The 18,937-nt window shown below is 40.0% G+C and overlaps 1 protein-coding gene across 1 annotated transcript; it reads left to right on the forward strand.

Annotated features, from left to right (window-relative positions):
- The first annotated feature begins 329 nt into the window (after window positions 1-329).
- Window positions 330-17,552, forward strand: map3k3 (mitogen-activated protein kinase kinase kinase 3). The gene is made up of 17 exons (XM_034143066.1): window positions 330-1,554; window positions 5,581-5,661; window positions 6,169-6,290; window positions 7,138-7,178; window positions 7,602-7,701; window positions 8,050-8,163; window positions 8,364-8,484; window positions 9,291-9,424; window positions 9,909-9,982; window positions 10,122-10,189; window positions 10,614-10,709; window positions 10,845-11,006; window positions 11,397-11,545; window positions 12,282-12,413; window positions 13,593-13,722; window positions 13,863-14,040; window positions 15,170-17,552. The coding sequence occupies exons 2-17, from the start codon at window positions 5,658-5,660 to the stop codon at window positions 15,396-15,398; spliced, it is 1,854 nt and encodes a 617-aa protein (XP_033998957.1). The 5' UTR covers window positions 330-1,554; window positions 5,581-5,657; the 3' UTR covers window positions 15,399-17,552.
- The last annotated feature ends 1,385 nt before the right edge of the window (window positions 17,553-18,937 follow it).

The raw sequence follows: 18,937 nt of genomic DNA on the forward strand, positions 1-18,937 counted from the left end.
AAGGGGAAAATTAATCATCTTTTTTCTCAAAGTAATGATAAACCTGTGAGTTGGATGTAGAAAAGTCAGAATCAATATAGATGTTTTTTATTTTAATAGAAATATAGAAGGTATATATTAATAGAAATAGAAAAAACACTTTTGCTTAAAGAATATGAATACTTCCCCTACCACTGGTGCATCAATATAATGGCAAAAAGCTGCGTGGATGTGCACAATGATACCTTAAATATGGATTTTCCTATAATTATGAAGGCAGCATGAGAGCGATCTACGTCACAACTGGTCCGCCCCTTTAACAATATCGTGAGCGCGCTTGCAGAAAGATTTCGACCGAGTAACAGCGCGCTCCCGCTGCCGCACGGCGTTTATTTAGATAGTTTAGTAACCAGAAATCCCCCTGGGAATAAATCCATGTTTTTATACCCGTATGGGGGACGGAGAGTGAAGCATTTGGAAAACATGGACGCGACTTTGGAGTAAAGTTTTCACGACTTGTTGAAGTTTAAAAAAGCGGGTTCCGGTGGCGATATTTTTTCTGTCAGGAAGTTTGACGTATTCGGCTGGAGATTATTTGTTACTTTGTTTTGCTTTGGGGGGAAGTTGTGGACTGCAGTCGGCTACAGAAACTGCACGCAAACTCTGTGACTCCGAGAAAATACTGCGTTTTCTTTCACATTAGTGTCAGTTTTAATACTTTAAGCAACCGTAATTTACGTACGAAGCTCTGCGAGGTGTAAAACATCGATGGAGTTAATCGAACTCTCCTAAAATAAATCGAGGTTATGTGTACAACAACGTATATTTGAGCCAGTTTTTGCAACATGTCGCGCACTTAATAAAGTATACTTCTTATTAGGCATTCACATGCATTCTTATATGTTTTTTTTTTAACCATATTTAAGTTGCAATGAGATGACAGTATATGCAGAATAAGGATATCTGCAGCCTGCTGTATTGTGGACTCCAACCTGGCAACGCAGAGGAAAATCTGCAAACTTAGCAGGAAGAGGTGCTATCAAAATCACGGAAATTGTTCGGTCTTTTCCTCTGGCGAAGCTGTTGCTTACAAATGGATTTCAAACAGGCCATACAGTTATTCTTACACCTTCATTGGTGGTTTTTGTGCTTCGTGATTGGTGGTATTCAGCGCCCTGATCTGCATGCTTAGCAGAGTCGTGTGTGAACAATGAAAACATGTTTTGGAAATTTAAGTTTTCCAAAGGTCCGAGGCTGCAGCGGATCAGGAGTTAGTCTCTGGGACAGAGCTGGAGAAGCCTGATGTAGCCTGCTTTTTTCCCATTGGAACATTTTCTGTGTAAAAATCACAGCTGTCTGTTTGTTTTTACAACCTGGAGACTATCCGTTTGTGTGAGTGCGTTCATTTGCCGTTGAAGAAGAAGAGTTATCTGGGGGGGGGGGGGGGGTCATGGCGCCCCACTCTCACACACGCTCACCGGTGTGACGGTCTGCCGGTGGACACCGATGGACGTGAGCGACGGCTGGAACTACTGCGTCATCCCTGCTGCGAGACACCGGTGACGCAAACCACAGGTGAGAGTTGTGCACGTGACAGGGATGACAGGTATTTGATGATTGAATTATGCTGCATTCAGGTCATGTGGGAAATTGTTTAACTACAGGTTGTGCCAATTCTCCAATTTCCATTTCAATTAAATTATATATTCATGTATGTCCACTGTTAGAAAGTATGATATACAAATGTATATGATTGTATGTTAACGTTGAAACAGTACCAAATATAAGCAAATAACATTTGAATTAAAAACATTTAAACAAATCGTACATATAAGATCAAATACATGTTTATATAGGCCTACTGAATCAAATATACATGGCCGAATAGGAGCAAAACTCGTTCTAGGATTCGTTTAATAAACACTGTCTTCAATCACATTCCCTGCATTCATTTATCTTCATTTACACAGGGTCGGTTGGCTGAGCATGCATCCTCAATTACAGCACCACATGTTTACATTTGGACAGAACACTTAATTATTTAACAAAACAACATCAAACAGAACACATAATTGTTTTTTTTAAAGTCACATGATATGTAATTAATGGGTTTTAATTGACTTATTAAGGAGGTATTTTACCAATAGTAAATAAGACTGCTTCACAAACAGCAATCCTTCTAGTTCCTGATGCATCATTGAAAGGAAGTGCAGTGAAATAAGTATCTAATTTTCAGAGGTAAATTAGGTACATAATTCACTTTATTATTTATTGGGAAAAGCACCAATAAATAAAGCTTCCAATTAAGTAGAGAGTTATTCATGGTCTGCAATAAGTCCTTTGCATTAATTTGAAATGTATGTACTCAAATACTTACAAGTGTAGGGCTTAATTTGTCAGGTTTGAACACTTTAAACATAAAATAAGAATGAAATGTGGTTGTTGTTCATTGTAGTTAAACTATAAGCTATAAGTCCTCTCTGTGATAGTGTCATGGGTTGTTATTGACATGTAATAGATGTTGATAGCTGTGCCAACTGGACAAAGGTATGGACCTCAGAAGGCCCTCCTACTTTTTCTCTTTGATCTTTGTTAACTTTTCTATAACCTTCACATGTTGTCATCTGTAATGCAGAATAGGAAGATTTTAAAAACTCCTTGTGATTTTGTAGAGCTTATCTCTCGGCATCTTTCTATACAAATAACATCTGTATGTATGTATGTATTGAAACATTACAAGCAACATTTGAAACTTTAGCCAAGGCAAGTAACGAGATTTTGAGACTGTTGACATTGCAATATTCAAATGTGGTGGGTTACCTTGAACCCAAAACACGTGCACCTGAAACAGGAGAGTCATCAGGCCAGGGGATTTTGCTGTGAAGCACTGAGTCCAGATGCATGACTGGCCAAAGACAGAGTAAGAACTGTGGCTGGGAAAAACAGCCTCAGACTAAACACCTCTCAAAGCAGACAGAAAAGAGAGGGGAAGAAAATCCATGTAAATCCTGCTAGTCCTGGAAATGTGATACAAGACAAATAAAGCGGGCACAGCTGACTGGACTGGTAGAGCGCAGCCTCTTTCTCCATTGAATTCTCTGCATTCCACCTGGGAGGTCATTACAATCAGGAGAAGCAGGGGACAGCAGAGGGTCTCTGGGGGAATGGACAGGGAGGATAGTTGTTGTGTTGTTGACTTCAGGGGACCTGAGGTACACGCATCTCCAGCATTACCTCTACTGATGAGATGATGGCTCTGAGAGTCCTGAAGTGATTGTAGATCCATGCAACTTGCACACTTAAACAGGGGATAATATGGCACAACAAGGTTACATAAGTTACAACATTTTAAAAGAGGGTAATATGAAACTTACATTTCAAAAGTAAACTTCCAAACGCTGGGCACATGCATGAAGTTCAAAGGGTTGAAAGACTTAGGTACTTGGCACCTATACTCCATTGGCAGGAGAACATGAGAGAGCGGAAGCCTGAAAGCAGCGTGGTAACGGTCTGCCAACCACAGACAGACATGCCTGGCATTCCTGTGGGTGATTATTACCCAGAATCCACAGAGTCAATGAGTTGCCGCAGGTACCGATGCTGTCCGTTTTCTTCTCAAAAAGCCTTCTGACTGTGCCAGTCTATCCTCAGAGAGACAGTTGTAACATTTTCTCTAGGCTCCATCATCACCGGTGTTTCCTGGTCTAATAACTGTCGTATTGTAAATTAAGTTAGTCAGTTTTTCCCTGGGCTTACCCAGCAGCAAACCACAGATATAATGTACATGCTTGGATTTGCTGCAGTATATTACTAGGCAAGCTGTAACCCTTGTTTACACTGGACTCTGGTTCATATCTTTATCTTTCCACAATGTTTTAGACCAGTCATGGGATATTACTGAGAGGTTCCTCTTATTTGTAGTGACTTGATATGGCCATATGTATATACAAATGGGCTCATCGTGGTCAGAACAGGGGTAAACAGCAACAGTAGCCAGATTGCCATTAGCAGCTAAATTAAGACATTGTTGTACAGAAAAATGACCAAACCTGCACACCAAATGAAATACATATTTACGATTTGTTGCAATGGGGATATTTACATACTGCTATAACAGTCAGACCCATAACTGGAAAATGCTTCATGTGCATTGGTGTGCTTACCCTGTGTGCACATGCATCTATTTGAGAGACAATGGCAAACAAAATGTTGTTCTTCGACTTGAAAGTTTACGGTCATAACCCGACAACCTTACACATGATTGTTCACATTAATTTATCTGACTAAAAAACAGATGAACCTGATTTGAGAGTATCTCTGCATCTTTGAGTTGAGTGGTAAATGGTACTGCAAATGATCTGCAAGATAAACCTGGATAAGTGACAAATCAAGTCCACTAGTTTTTAAAGAAGCATGTCCTTCAGAGCCATGGGCAACCTCTTATAAAGTTCCAGAAACCCCAAATGACTGGTAACAGGCCACTTTATCATTGTCAATTACATGTATTAAGCCATACAGAACTGCCAAATCAGCATTTAGTGCAACAGCAATCCCTGGCTTCAAGTTTCAGAGCAGGAAGATAATCCCAAGGAGTTTCACAAAATGAGATATGCAGGTTTGAAATGTTTCATACAGAGAGAATTTGAGTTGTGGTATCCTCCCCTGCAGAGATAAGTTAAGGTAGAGATGTTGGGTGATTGTCTTTTGATTGTAATACCTTTTTACCAACCAATGTTTTCCATCATATTTTGTGATTGTGAAAACTAAGTTTGTGTTCTCCTTTGTTAGATTACTCAGCATTTCGATCTACCTGTTTGTATCTCACACACAGAACATTGACAATAAAGTTGACTTTGACTTGACTTTGAATTCAATTTCTTAATAGTACAGATTTGGGGAAACCCTCTTCATAAAAGGAAATGCCTCACTTTATAGTGCTGTTGACGGCATACACGAGGCCGGTAATATTGCCCTGTTAACAATGGACCTATAACCCAGCTGAGTTGGGGGTTTGTGCAGCTCGTGCAATCAGAGAGGTTTAAAGCTGGTAGATATTTAAAATGGATGAAAACTCCCTGTTAAAAACATTCTTCCCTTTTAAATCGTGCCATACTGATCACTGCCAGTTTCCAATTGTCATGTTTTTTTAATGTGCAAAACACACAATTCACATTCTCATATGCACTGCACACTTTCTCATTCACTCAGGTCACTCACTCAGACACATCTTTAGGTATGTGTTGTGCAGGCTTAGATTACATGTTTTTTAAATGTCTGCAAGGAACTATGAATAAAAAAGGTACTGCAAAAGAAAATGTGGTTCTGTTTAGTTCACAGTAAAACAATATTCTGTCTTTTTCTTTTTACTTGCATATCATAAAATAGGGTTGCAGCCACATTGTCATCTAACCCTTCAGTTTATTCCCCATTTCTTAGTCCTAATGTTAGTAATATTTACCACTGAGTGATGTTTTATGGGCTGAGGTACTTGTATGCTGAACAACCTTTTTCATATGTCATCTCCTGTCTTGCTTGCGTGCCATCGTAAGTTATTACACTCTTTATCTTAAAACAAATTCATTTTCTGTTTTACCACTCCAGGCTGTTGGTGGGTTTGCACACCACAGACACGTTTCTGAGGACTTGGTTTGAAGACCACGTGAGCAAACATTGCCACAATGAGTAAGTTCTCTAAATTCTGATGTTAGAAAGACATTATGAGCATGGTTTTCTCTCAACATGAGATAAAGACAGACATACACTCACAACAAACACTATCCCTGAGGCCACGGCCTGTGAGAGCTGCTGCTCCAGACGCTGTTGGATGAAGGATTGCTTGTCTGCGTTATGGAGATGGGGGTCTGGTTCTCTCTGCTGCCCCAGGACTGTATGATGTCTGTCCAAGCTTCACAAGGAGAATATTTTCTCTCCATGAGCTAGTGCAGCCAAGGCAGAGCTTGCCCTGAGATCAAACATGGGAATAGGCATATCAAAAACACTGCAGGGCCTCATTTGCCTCAAATACCCTGTCACAGGATATTCTCAATATGGATGTAGTTAAAACATTTTTGCAGAAATGACTTTGAGGGGCGGATACCGCTCTCTGTCCGTCAAATAGACACACAAAGGCCATCCATTATCCAATCCACACTCTAATTGTGTATTTTCCCAACTCATTATCCTCTTTAGACGAGAGGCAGGCTCTCCACTCTATAATGAAGGACCTGGTTGCCCTCCAGATGACGCGGCGCCAGCCTGTGTTGTCATATGACAGCAACAAACCCAAGATACCTGCCCAGGCCAACAGACAGGTGCGGTACAACAACATCACCAGAAATCAAACATTGTATAACACTGTAGGTCTTACTGTAGATTCCGTCCACAGCATGAATGAAAAGCTTAACACACGTGTTGAGATTTGCTTCAAAATTAAACAGTTAAGTGTCTTTGTGTTTGGTATATATTACAATACCTTTTAATATTCAGGAGCGTCTTAAATGCTGATAAATTATGTTTTTTCTTAATGACCAGTGGTCTGTCAATGTTACATTACATTACATTTTTGGACCTCTGCTACAAAGAGTGTAACTAAAGCGCTTGTGCAAGTATATTCGTGTTTTATAGTATTTCCCCTAGACCACACAACTAGATAATGTAACATAGTGGTACATGAATTCCCAAGATAACCACCCACTGATTAATAAATTGAGTTATTTTCACCTTCTTTTCTAAAAATATATCTTGCCTGTGTAGGATAAGTAGCCCACCCTCACTTTCTACTGCAGCTGCAGCCACGGAAAACAGCCAAAGCAGACAACTCATGTGCAATGTAATGTTTGCTTAAATCCAGAGATTTCCCCCCTGGGAAACACATTCTCTACCATTTTCCCACCTCAATAACTTAAGTTTGGACTTGTTATGAGTGGAAGTGGGTTTTTTGGCAAGTGATGTAGCGATGGAGGAGGTGCAGAGTGATATTTCTTCCCAGCGAATACTCTTTGTGTAAGGTCAATAAGTGAAGGCAGTGCATGAGTAAGTCAGTCTCTTTTAAGTTTTCTCTTTTGGGAAAAACACATCTCTGATAGTTACGATGGTCATTTAATTGTGTTAGTGTTTTTGAGTGTTATCTCTGATCTTACTGTTTCTGTTTTCTTTCAGGACGATGTCAGGATAAAGTTTGAGTTCTCAGGAGAGAGGAGGTACGTTTAATTTGTCATTCTCTTCTTTGTGTGTGTGTTTGTGTGTGTGTGTATACATGGATGTACATCTAAGGGGGAGAGAGAGCATAAACTCACACAGAGACATAAACACACTCAGGCATGCTGTCCTCGTCACATGTTCCAGTTCATGAGAAAGACTAAGACCAGCACTTATTTCAGACTGGTATGTGAGCTGGAGGATGGAAGGGGAAAAGGACTGTGGTTAGTCTGTGGCTGCCAGCACAAACCTCAAATATGCAAGGTGTACTTGGAGGAATCTGCACACACTACAAACAGCAGCTTGTGTGTATTTTGCTTGCACATGTGCATGTAAGTCGAAAGCTGTTTCCTTAACAGCCAGTACAAATCTCTTCTAAAACGTTTGTTTATGATTTCTTGCTTCTTGTTTTGTGTAATGTGTAGGATCCTGATGTTTGGAAGGCCTGTGCAGTTCGAGGAAATCCACCAGAAAGTAAAGACTGTCTTTGGCCAGCAGCTTGACCTGCACTATATGAACAATGAGGTAAAGTGGAGAGCTGGAAACAGGGAAGGTTTGGATTATTATAAATCTATAAATCTATATATTTTATAAAGTTATTGATTCATTTTCCAACAATCAACTGATAGTTTTCGCTCTACAATCAATTCCAAATATGTTTGTGTGAGTCTACACGCGTTTCATTTATGAGAATTAAAATAAAACCGTATTTTGTGGGTCCGTGTGTATGCAAGTGATAAAACATTTAAACATTGGTACATTTTAAAAATGTTTCCAAAAGCGTTTGTATGCTTGTGAATCTTGGTATGTGGTTGTTTATATATATGTTTTGTTGATATTGATGTTTTCTGTGTTTGTCTTGTTTCCTCGCAGTTGTCCATCCCTCTGCGAGACCAGGATGACCTGGACAAGGCAATCGACCTGCTGGACCGCAGCTCCAACATGAAGAGCATCAGGATCATGCTGCTCACTCAGGAGCACAGCAATGTAATTCACACACTCACACACTCACCCACTGGGCATGCATTTACAGCATATTGTTGCACCACTGACATTTCTTCACCATTGAGCCATGTTTTGTCAAATCAAAGTTCCTCATTACACTAACTGGCTTGCTGACATGAAGTTTCATTGTGTGTTGAACGTTTTTTAAGCCTCCTATTCTCCTCTCCTCCTTCCCACTACAGGCCCCCTCCCCCTCCCACCACGTGCCGTGTAAGCAGGTGAGGGTCAAACCCTCGCAGTCCACTGGAGACGTTAGCACGGCCTACCAATCGTCAGAGCCCAGGGGACGCCACCTATCAACTGGTACAAATCTTCACCCGTCATTCAACTTTCTTTTTAATCTTATCTCCAAAAAGAGTGTGAATCCAGTGACTAAAAGTAGGAAAAATAAACACTCTTTTTTCTTAACGTTTTGATAATATTCAGTTTTGGGTAGCTGTCATGTCGTCGTGCTTTTGCCACTTTCTTTTTTACTTCCTGGATTTCCTTGTGTGTCGCCTTCTCTTTGGCTTCCCCTTTTAGCAATGGCTCCACTTCCTTTTCCCGTTCACCATCACTAGACGATGCCTGCTGGACATTAGCCAATCAGATTACAGAATGCTATTAGTGACTGCAGGAGGGCCTCAGAGCTAAACTTTGACAGCACCATAAATATTAAGACTCTGAGCTGTTGCTCCTTTCACTCAGAATGGAAGCTATCAGTATTTTTACAGATGTTTTCTTTTTTCTTTTTGGGGGAGAGGGTTTCTGAATATTAAAATAACATTTATTCATGACAGTAGTTGCATGTATGTGAGTTGTATGAATGTGGCATCAAGTACTGCATATTTGCTTTTAGTGCTGCTTGATGTCCAAATACATCTCAACATAAATGAAGAAGGCATTTTGTAAAAAATTAGGCAAATATCATTATCATGAAATCAACTGATTTCCTCACAGCATATTGTTGCCGTGTGTTTCAGGCCTGTAGATAGCAGCAATAAAAAGAGTGTAGTGGTGATATGTGTATGTATTAATCCTCCATTGTTTAGTGTAATAGTTGTAGTTGTGAGTTTTTTTCTCATATATCTAATGTTTCCTTTATGATCTTTACTCCTTTCTTATCCCAGGTTCTCAGAACACGGGGCGAAGCTCCCCGCCTCCTGGCTACGTGCCTGAACGCCAGCAGAGGATCGCCCGCCAAGGTTCATACACCAGCATCAACAGCGAGGGGGAGTTCATCCCTGAGACCAGCGATCAGTGTGTGAGTCATTGCTTCGATATTAAGAAAATCCACCTTAAAGTATAAATCATGTGTTGTGTATCTGAGATTTTATCCCATAAATACCTCGTCTTTCATTTCATTTTTCATTTAATCGTTTATTTGAACCGGGACAGTGCACATTAATGAACATTTTAAACAAAATAATGCTTTTAAATGTAAATGAGCCGGATTTTAGCTTTGAGCTAGTTTCCATCCGTAGTCCCGTCATATACAACATTTTCAATTTTCAACTTCAAAGGTTCAATACCTTTTCTTCAAGTTTGCAAGACACTGTAAAGGTGTTAAAGCTGTTGGTAAAAGGTCAAACAAATGTATCCATCTATACATTGCAAGAGGAGCCATTGAAACATGAGCTTATTGATTCAAGTGTTCTTAAATACATTCTGTTTTATGGTGGAATTTGCTTTTGCTGAAATGAATGTGTGTTCACAAAGCACCTTTATTTTCCACTGTGCCTGTGCAGGTGCTGGATCCTTGGAGCAGTGCAGAGAATTCTGTTTCTGGCAGCTGTCAGTCTTTAGACAGCAACTCAGACAGGTAGGAGCACAGATCTGCCTGCCAGAGACTCACTTCTTCTTTCATATTTCTTATTTTTCTGGCATTTGTTTTATGTTATCACCCAAATTATACCTCTCAACATCTCTTACTCCTCTTCCTATCTTCTCCTCTCTTACAGCCCCTCACTGAGAAAGTCTCGAATGCATAGAGCTAAGAGTTATCCTGATAATCGTCAGGAGGGCTCAGGTGAGAGCTGCCATGATTTTCCCATTCCCCGTGGGCAAATATTGTGTTCAAGCAATTCACTCAGATATTATGAGTTGAAGCATTCTTTGTGTTGATTTTTAACCATCGGGACACTGTGAGCGATGCATAAGAGTTCATGTGTTTACAGCAAACCAAAAGCCACATTTATAAAAGAAAACTGTAAATACTAGTCCTGGCCAGGCCTTTTTATAAATAAACCAAAGCTAAAAACATTTTTAAATAGAACAAATAAAATCTACAACTACAGTTATTTTTCAAGTCCAGATCTGCCTTGTTCTACAAAAGTATAGTCTTCAAGGGAGAGTCATAATGTAGCTCATGTGACTCAGTGAGCAACTGAGCTAAACCGTTTCAATTACAGGCTAATCCTCCTGATCTTTGACCTTTGGATATTTACTTTCAGACCGGGAGAATCATGTGTATGACAGGGTAGCAGGGAAAGGAGGCACCTTTCCTCGTAGGTATCACGTCTCCCTGCATCATAAAGACCACAGTGAAGGTAAGACCATTGGTATCTTATCTGACAATGTAGCTTATTACTCATGCTTTCTCTTTTTACCATTTCCTCTCTTAATCTCCTCTGTTTGTCATGAGATTTTTAACCTGGGCCAACCTCTTTCCTGCTCTCCTTCAGGCCGGCGGACGTTCCCGAGGATCCGCCGCCCCCAGGGGAACCTGTTCACTCTGGTGCCCTCGCGCCGGTCGCTCAATGGCAGCGAGGAGAGTGTGGGCAGCTGGAAGCATGTCGACGCTCAGGGCAGGCTGCGGCCCCAAGAGCGTCCTGTCGCGCACAAGTGTGAGTGTTGCTCCATTAAGACTCAAAACAAAGTGTCCTTATTATTCTTAAAGGATATCTAGATGATGCATTGCAGGGTTCAATGGCTAATATATATACCTAATCATCTAATTAAGTTTTTCCTCTAGAGTTGACTTTTAGCAGGAAATTAGAAACAATACTTAAAAGGTGTGTCAGATTCCTGTGCTAACTGTACCATATGCATTGCTGTGCCATTAGAAATCCGTCAGTTTAGCTTTGCTTATTAGGAACATTTGTTGGAAGGGTAAAAGAGAAAATAATTATTTTGGCAACTATTTAAAGGCTGTGTACTCTTTTCTGTGCTATGTAAGATGGCATGTTCTATATATTAAATAGAAACAAATAAACAGCTGTGTTGTTTCTTTGCAGCACCCAGTGCTCCGATGACATGGCGGCGGGGGAAGCTTCTGGGCCAGGGAGCGTTCGGTCGTGTTTACCTGTGTTACGATGTGGATACTGGGAGAGAACTGGCTGCCAAGCAGGTCCAGTTTGATCCTGAGAGTCCTGAGACGAGCAAGGTGAGGCACATGGAGATCAAATGTTCATGTTTTCACAGAGACAGAAAGCTTGGTTGTCTTATGCCTTCCCCTTTCATATTTCTGGTACTGAGGGAGAAGATAACCACTATTTACAATTTGATATTAACTCAAGTTGCTATAAAAACATGACATTGAAATCCAAGTGGAAACAACTTTTTACTGATGAAGCGTTGAAGAGATTTCTTCCCTCAACCCCCCCTCTTCCCCATTTTAATGGGTTTTCCTGTCTTCCACAGAGGAAAAATGCACTGTCACTTCCTGTGTCTAAAAAGGAGACGGATGTTGTGGTGGGGGGGGGGGCGGGGCGGGCGGTCATTGCCTTGGCCTTTCATTACCCCTTCACCCCCTCCCAGCTTATAGCACATTTGAATCCGTTGTTTCTTTAAAACCGGCTTCTGTGTTGGGATTAATTTGACTTCCCTCTCTTCTATAGGGGGCCTGTGGGTTTAGATCTACTCTCTTTACTCAAGGTTTCACATTTGGCTCAACATGCAGCGATTAATAACTGTTTGTCATTCCTGTGTTTATGGTTAGATTTGTTGTCATCAGCAGTAACAGATATGACAGAGCATTCATCATGTCTCTGGCATGTCCGGAAAGTGCATTTTGTTTTCAAATGAAAACAAAGCGGCATTGTTCAGAAATCTGAGCTTTTATGTCTGAGCGGTTGAGTCTTCGTGTTGTAATCTCCCTGCTTCTCATTGCGTCTGTACAGGAGGTCAGCGCTTTGGAGTGTGAAATCCAGTTGCTGAAAAATCTGCACCACGAGCGCATTGTTCAGTACTACGGCTGTCTGAGGGACCACAATGAGAAGACCCTCACCATCTTCATGGAGTACATGCCGGGGGTGAGTCCCAGCAGATTGTATTCTCAGAGATCCAGCTAGGGAACAGATAAATGCTGTTTTTCGCTGGTTTAACAAATTAAAATAATTCCCTAACCTCAGTTTATTTGTTCAAAGACAAGTTGGCATCCAACATTATGTCACAGGGCAATTATTTAAATCCAAAAAAGACATGAGTAAGGCAAACGGAGGGCATCCATTTGTTCCCATGACTAAATGTTTTGATTTGATATTAATCTGGTGATGTTGGCATTAGGACTGTTAAAAAATTGAACTGTTGAAACAACTTCAAACATTCATCTGCTACTCAGTAGTATGTATCTAATACCTAATATATATATATATATCACTCCAATAACTTGTATATAGACTCGTACTGCATCACTTTATTTTATTTTATAACTATTATTCTTTTTGTATTGCTCTTGCTCTTATTGTTATTATGTTATTATGTTGCACTGTTGGAGAAGCCTGTGACATAAGATTTTCAACTACATAATTACTCTGTAGCTATGTCAGATTGACAATAAAGAACCTTGAACCTTGAACCTTGAAGGAAGTGTTACTTGGCATATCTCTGTTCCTTCCATCTGAAATGATGCCCATTATTAAGTTAAATACCTTTTTTCTTTTCAACTGCAGATACTTTTCCAGGAACCTTTTCTAGGAACTCCGTAACATTGTTTCAGTTTGGGGATACTGAGCCATAGTTATGTAGCCAACTTCTTTCAGGACTAAATAAGTAGTGAGATTAAAGAGATAATGAAGAACCAGAAGAAACAAATGTCACATTGTTGCAGTCAGTCAGTTGTTTATATTTTCTAGGTCTTGGCATCCACAAATAATGACCATAGAGCAGATCAACGCCGAGTAGTCTCTCTTTCAACCCAAGATTGTTGTTTTCCAATATCAATTCAAGCACGCATCAGCTAAATTACACTGCAAACAATGTGATTACTTTTCTTTGTTTATCAGTCTATTTTTAAATGAATACTTTTGATCAATTAACTTACTTTTTCCAAATGTGTACTTTTCTAAGTTTTGTTATATGTGTTTCTTTTTACATCCTGACTGTGTTCCCCGTTTAGACCTTCAGTGAGGGGGGAGACTGGTGGTCTTAAATCGTAATGTGCTCACAGTGTGTGTGCTGGTGTGTTTTAGCATTTGCTTGTTTCCTATCAGGGTTCAATCAAAGATCAGCTGAAGGCCTACGGGGCGTTGACAGAAAACGTGACACGGAAGTACACAAGACAGATCCTGGAGGGCATGTCCTATCTGCACAGCAACATGATCGTACACCGGGACATCAAAGGTAGTCCTGTTAATACACAGGGGCTAGAGTAATATACTATTTTGACACTAGATCAATGTTTAGACAGAGTTTTGATATACAAACGTTTGACCGTATGTGAAAGGGAATCAAATATTTACGTGTTCCATTTGCCAACTCAGGTGCCAACATCCTGCGGGATTCAGAGGGCAACGTGAAGCTCGGAGACTTTGGTGCCAGCAAGAGGCTGCAGACCATCTGCATGTCTGGCACCGGCATCCGCTCTGTGACCGGCACCCCGTACTGGATGAGCCCCGAGGTGATCAGTGGAGAGGGCTACGGGAGGAAAGCTGACGTCTGGTAAGACCAGGAGATGCACAGCGCTCTAGCTCAATGTTTGATCCCAGATAATTAAGTACAGTACATGTTTCAGGGATATAAGTCATGCTTAAGCTATATTTATATTAGGTAAGAAGGTCTTTTAATTGAAGCAGTTTCTCGGAGCACAAATTGTAGATTTTCATATTTATGCTTTCTATAGCCAACTTAATTTAAAATATGTTTGTAAATAAGGTGCATACATCTCAATATTGAAATACATATAACCCATTTTGTTTAATACCTGGAAGAATTCTTAATTGCTTACTCAAAGCTGTAGAGCAGATTATAAATGGTACTGCTACTACCCTGCAGTTATCATGCCGATGTATCCTTGGGCAAGATAACCCCAAATTGCTCTTGATGGCATGGAAATGGTGTGTGCATGTGTGTGAGTGTTAGCTTCCTTGAGCAGGTAGCACCTTGCATGGCAGCCCCTGCCTTCGTATGAATGTGTGTGAATGCGTGAAGGGTGTACTTATAAGCTCTTTGAGGACTCAGAAAGACCGGATAAAAAAATACATATAATGCAGTCCATTGTACTTGTTTGACTTCCATGAAAACACAAACATATTGGCTTTTTAAATGTAGTTGTTAGGTGTTGTATCATGTAGTAACCTTCATTCCCATCATCATTTTGAGTTGGATCTAGTGGTAGAAGCTCTGTGCTCTCAGAGGGAAGATTTATAAAAATAAAGTGAGTAAAGCCTGCAGTATGTAACCCACGGTCTACCACACACCCACACAGAGCAGACAACATTCCCTCATGCAATCTGATTGGGTGGTGAACCCATGAGTGTTGTGATGTGATTGGCTGAAGGCCAGTCAGACAGGTCGTAACAGAGGTTGGTATGTTCCAGGTTCTCAGCCCAGGCTGGAGGGGAGTAAAGCTCCCAAACAGGTGGAGGAGGCCCTCTGCAGAGTGTGAAAGTTTCAACTCAAAACATTCCTGTAAAGCTCATATGTGGTATTTGTTTCAGCTTGTTTTGTGACTAGACTACTTGTACTTGCAGGCTTGTTGCTGTTCAGAGTCTTTATGGTTGATTGCACTTTGTGTAAGTCGCCTTATATAAAAGCGTCTGCTAAATGTAATGTAATTTCTTTTTTTTAGGAGCCTTGGTTGTACCGTGGTGGAGATGCTGACGGAAAAGCCTCCATGGGCTGAATACGAGGCCATGGCGGCCATATTCAAGATCGCCACCCAGCCCACCAACCCACTGCTGCCTTCACACACCTCGGACCAGGCACGGGACTTCATCAGCTGCATTTTTGTGGAGGCCAAACACAGACCCAGTGCTGAGGAGCTGCTCAGACATCCCTTCTCCCAGATTCTGTGCTGAAACCTGCCCGGTTTCTAACTTTTTACCACAGACTAGCCTAATCAGTATCTGTAGCTTCCTTGAAACCCATCCATGGCAGAAATCCGGACGTGGAACTGCACTAGAAGTCAGTGTAAAACCCACCGTGCCTCTTCCCCCACGTCCAACAGCAGCATCTATTTCTTGAATACCAATGCCAGTACATGCTCTTACAAGAGTCACCACCAGGGGGAAACAAAACATTAACTATCTGGTGGGCAGTGAATCCTTACAAACACTCTTATGTGCACAAATGATGCACTCCAAAGGCAGCATCATTAAGTCATGCTACAGTTGTTTATTCATCCAGTTGCCTCTCCTGTCTTTGCGTTCACTTCTTTGAGCAGGGATCAGGTATTTGACATCATTTCAAAGCTTCAGCACACACCTGGTGCACAACAGTGTTACTTATTTCCCCCCCCCTCCTCTTTGTCTAGTTTCTTTTTCAAGAAAACTAAGATCTTAGAGTAGTTAAAAGCTATGTTTGATGCATTTCTTACTAGATGATTGAGTATATTGAATGAAACACAGATGTTGGAGATATGTGTAGAGTAGCTACACTGGAGTTTATGTAACAGAACAAGTCTTATTTTTGTTCCACAATTTAACATCATTTAGTAAACCGGTAAAAATGTATAAGAGCAACAAAAAGTTTCTCCACTGACACGTTTTTTGTATCATAGTGCAGCAAAGTGGATGTTTTTTTCATCAAGATGGTTAGATGAGTTTTGAAGACTCTGGAAATGCCTTCAGAGCAGTGGTGATTGTAATAATAGAGCTTCTAACTGAGGCTTTGCAGCCACAGGACCTGATTTAAGTCAGAGATACAACTTTAAATGTTTCTCCAAAGCAGAAAACACTCCCTCCACAATCACTATGGCTGCCTCCTAACTGTAGAAGTATGAGGATGAGATATAACTGTCCGATAAGATGAGGGTGGATATTTCTTTTTGACTTCTCATGTTTTACATTTCGCCTCAATGTGACTTCTCCATCTACCTGCCATTCTCTTCTTGTAGCTCTTCAGCATCACAGGTATTCTCAGCCGACAAAGTGCCAAAAAGGGGCAGATGAAATATTATGCCTCAGACTTGATCAGTTTTATACGAAAGTTGGGCAGATGCTTTAAACTGTTAAAAGTACCAAATGTATTTCCGTTGGCTTTTGCCTAATATGTCTGGCCCAAACATTCCTGACTGAGAAGCCTTAGTTTGAGGATCCATTTTAAATCAGATGCACTTTTATGTCAAATGAATGTTTTTGTCCTCTTTACCAAATTCATAAATATTGTTAACTTCAAATGTGAAAAATGTTAAAACTTTATTTATATCCCCATGTCTATCCCAATTCGATGTTTTATAAGCCAATATATATGTATAAATATATTTTTTATATTTAGACTGTGTCATATCTAATGATACTTTCAGGACTAAGTAAATCATTGAAAGCAGCTGGTTTTGCAGACATTGGGGTTTATAAAAGAAGAATGGGTGAGAAACAAACTCTGCCTGTCTGGTTCCCTGTTCCAGCTAAAAAACCTTTCCACACATTCTTAGGAAACTTTTACTTGTAACTTATAACGCTTTGACACATCGATAAGGTGTCATGAATGAAGCCTTTAAATGCTTAACTGCTGGGAGTACTTTTCTGTGATCTCAGTAATGAAAGAGTGTGTGTGTGTGAGCCAAAGACGAGCCGGATCAGAGCCAGTGCTGGAGCGCAGAGTTCGCTGTTCATCCCATACGACGACTTTGTTTATCCCAGGGTTCAGACGAGTCCAGTATTTAATGAATTTCTGGGCAAAATGCTTGCTGCTGCCTTAAAGCTAATATAAGAACTTTCTCTGGGGCTGCTACAGGCTAAAGGCAGCTAAAATATGTTCAGTGTTTAAAAAAAAAAGTGTTATTTTTAAGGAAAAGACAGTAGGATAAAGAACCCTGTGGTAAGCAAATGAATACAAACTAGTTGTTTAGAGATCTATATATTATAAATGATGATATATCACGACAGGACTTGCAGTGCAAAGTCTAATGTATCACATTTATTTTACAGCAAGAAAAGAATAGTATGTTTTAATGAAAGTGTTTATATATTATATGTCATGCCCTCTCTCCAAAATAAATAGTTTTTAAGAAGTGTTTGTTCGTGTGTTCATGTGTAGGAGGATAGTTGTGGCTTGTTCAGAATCAGTGAGTCCAGTAAATGAAAGACTGACCTCATTGTTGGCAGTAGAAGCGACTTGATTGATGCGCACGTTTTTTTTCTCTTGCTCTCCCTCATTTATGTTCTTCCTTTTTTCCACATGAAGGAAATCAGAAGGCACACACAGGAAGGAGAGATTTCTGCAACAGTGTCTGGCTGTGAGATGGGAAAGCAGATTGTATTGAACAAAGGGCCTTTTTCTTGAGAGATGCATTGCTTTTGACAGGTTTGGTTTTTATTGCCTTCATGAATTGATTCATTCTGGTTAACCCTCACAATGAAAGATTCTAGACTGATAACATGGCCACAGTGGATTGAAGTATTTTTCTGTTTAAGCTTGTGTTTGTTTTTCACAATGAAGCTGTACATGCAGCCTGTTTTTCATAAATAGTTTTCCCTCCAAATGAATCAATGCACTCTACCTGGTCAAACACACGCAGAATTGTCAAAGAAATGATAGCAATATGCTTGAGGATGAACATTTCTGTATCGTGGCCTATTTTCTATAATAATGTCCGTATATTAAGGCGGAACAGAAGGAGCTGGCAGCTGTTCAACATTCAAGGCGCTTTGTGAATGTTTGCCTCCCTCTGCTTCCCTCTCGCTCTTTAACCTTTAAATGTTATATGTCAGAAAGTATTTGTTTGAGCAGTTAAATCTTGAATTGAACATGTTGGGTTTCCATATATAATGACATATCAGCTATCACTTTAGTCCAGACTGAAATATTTCTGGAATTATTTGAGTAAGATGATTGCCATTACATTTGGTGTCTGACATTCATGGTTCTCAGAGGACAACATCCTATTGAGTATGTGAAATGTTCTCAAATATGCAATGGATTGCAATGACATTTGCACACACATTTATGTCCCTGCAGATGAACTGTAATTACTTTAGTGATTACTTAATGTTTCCTCTTGTGCCATAGTCAGGTCAAAAGTTGAATTCATCCAAGATGTGGATGTTTAACCAAATATCTGTCAAACTAAGGAAGCCAACTTCTGCCAATGTGATGGGAACCTGTAAGTCATAATGTGCAACTTTAAATAATGAATAATTATTTAAAAAGTCATTACTCTGTTTCTCAAAATAATGATGAAGTATGAAGAATGTTTCTCAATATAAGGAAAAACTAAAAATAACAAATCATTATTTCAAAGTAATGACTTGGAATTTGGAACAAATTACAACTTTCTTGAAAATAACAACTTTATCTCAAAATCTGAAAATGTGTCATAACTTATCTCCTCGAGAAATAAGCTTAATGATAATACATTCTGATACTTCTAGGATTTCTTTTTGTTTTCACAAAGCGA

Source organism: Trematomus bernacchii, unplaced genomic scaffold (assembly GCF_902827165.1).
Source record: "Trematomus bernacchii unplaced genomic scaffold, fTreBer1.1, whole genome shotgun sequence".
Classification (NCBI taxonomy): Eukaryota; Metazoa; Chordata; class Actinopteri; order Perciformes; family Nototheniidae; genus Trematomus; species Trematomus bernacchii.

Excerpts from the sequence above, each read along its gene's own strand:
- map3k3 (XM_034143066.1), top strand. Across the intron at positions 10,190-10,613 it reads TAATCGTCAGGAGGGCTCAG|ACCGGGAGAATCATGTGTAT; the intron begins GTGAGAGCTGCC and ends ATTTACTTTCAG. Across the intron at positions 11,546-12,281 it reads AGAGTCCTGAGACGAGCAAG|GAGGTCAGCGCTTTGGAGTG; the intron begins GTGAGGCACATG and ends GCGTCTGTACAG.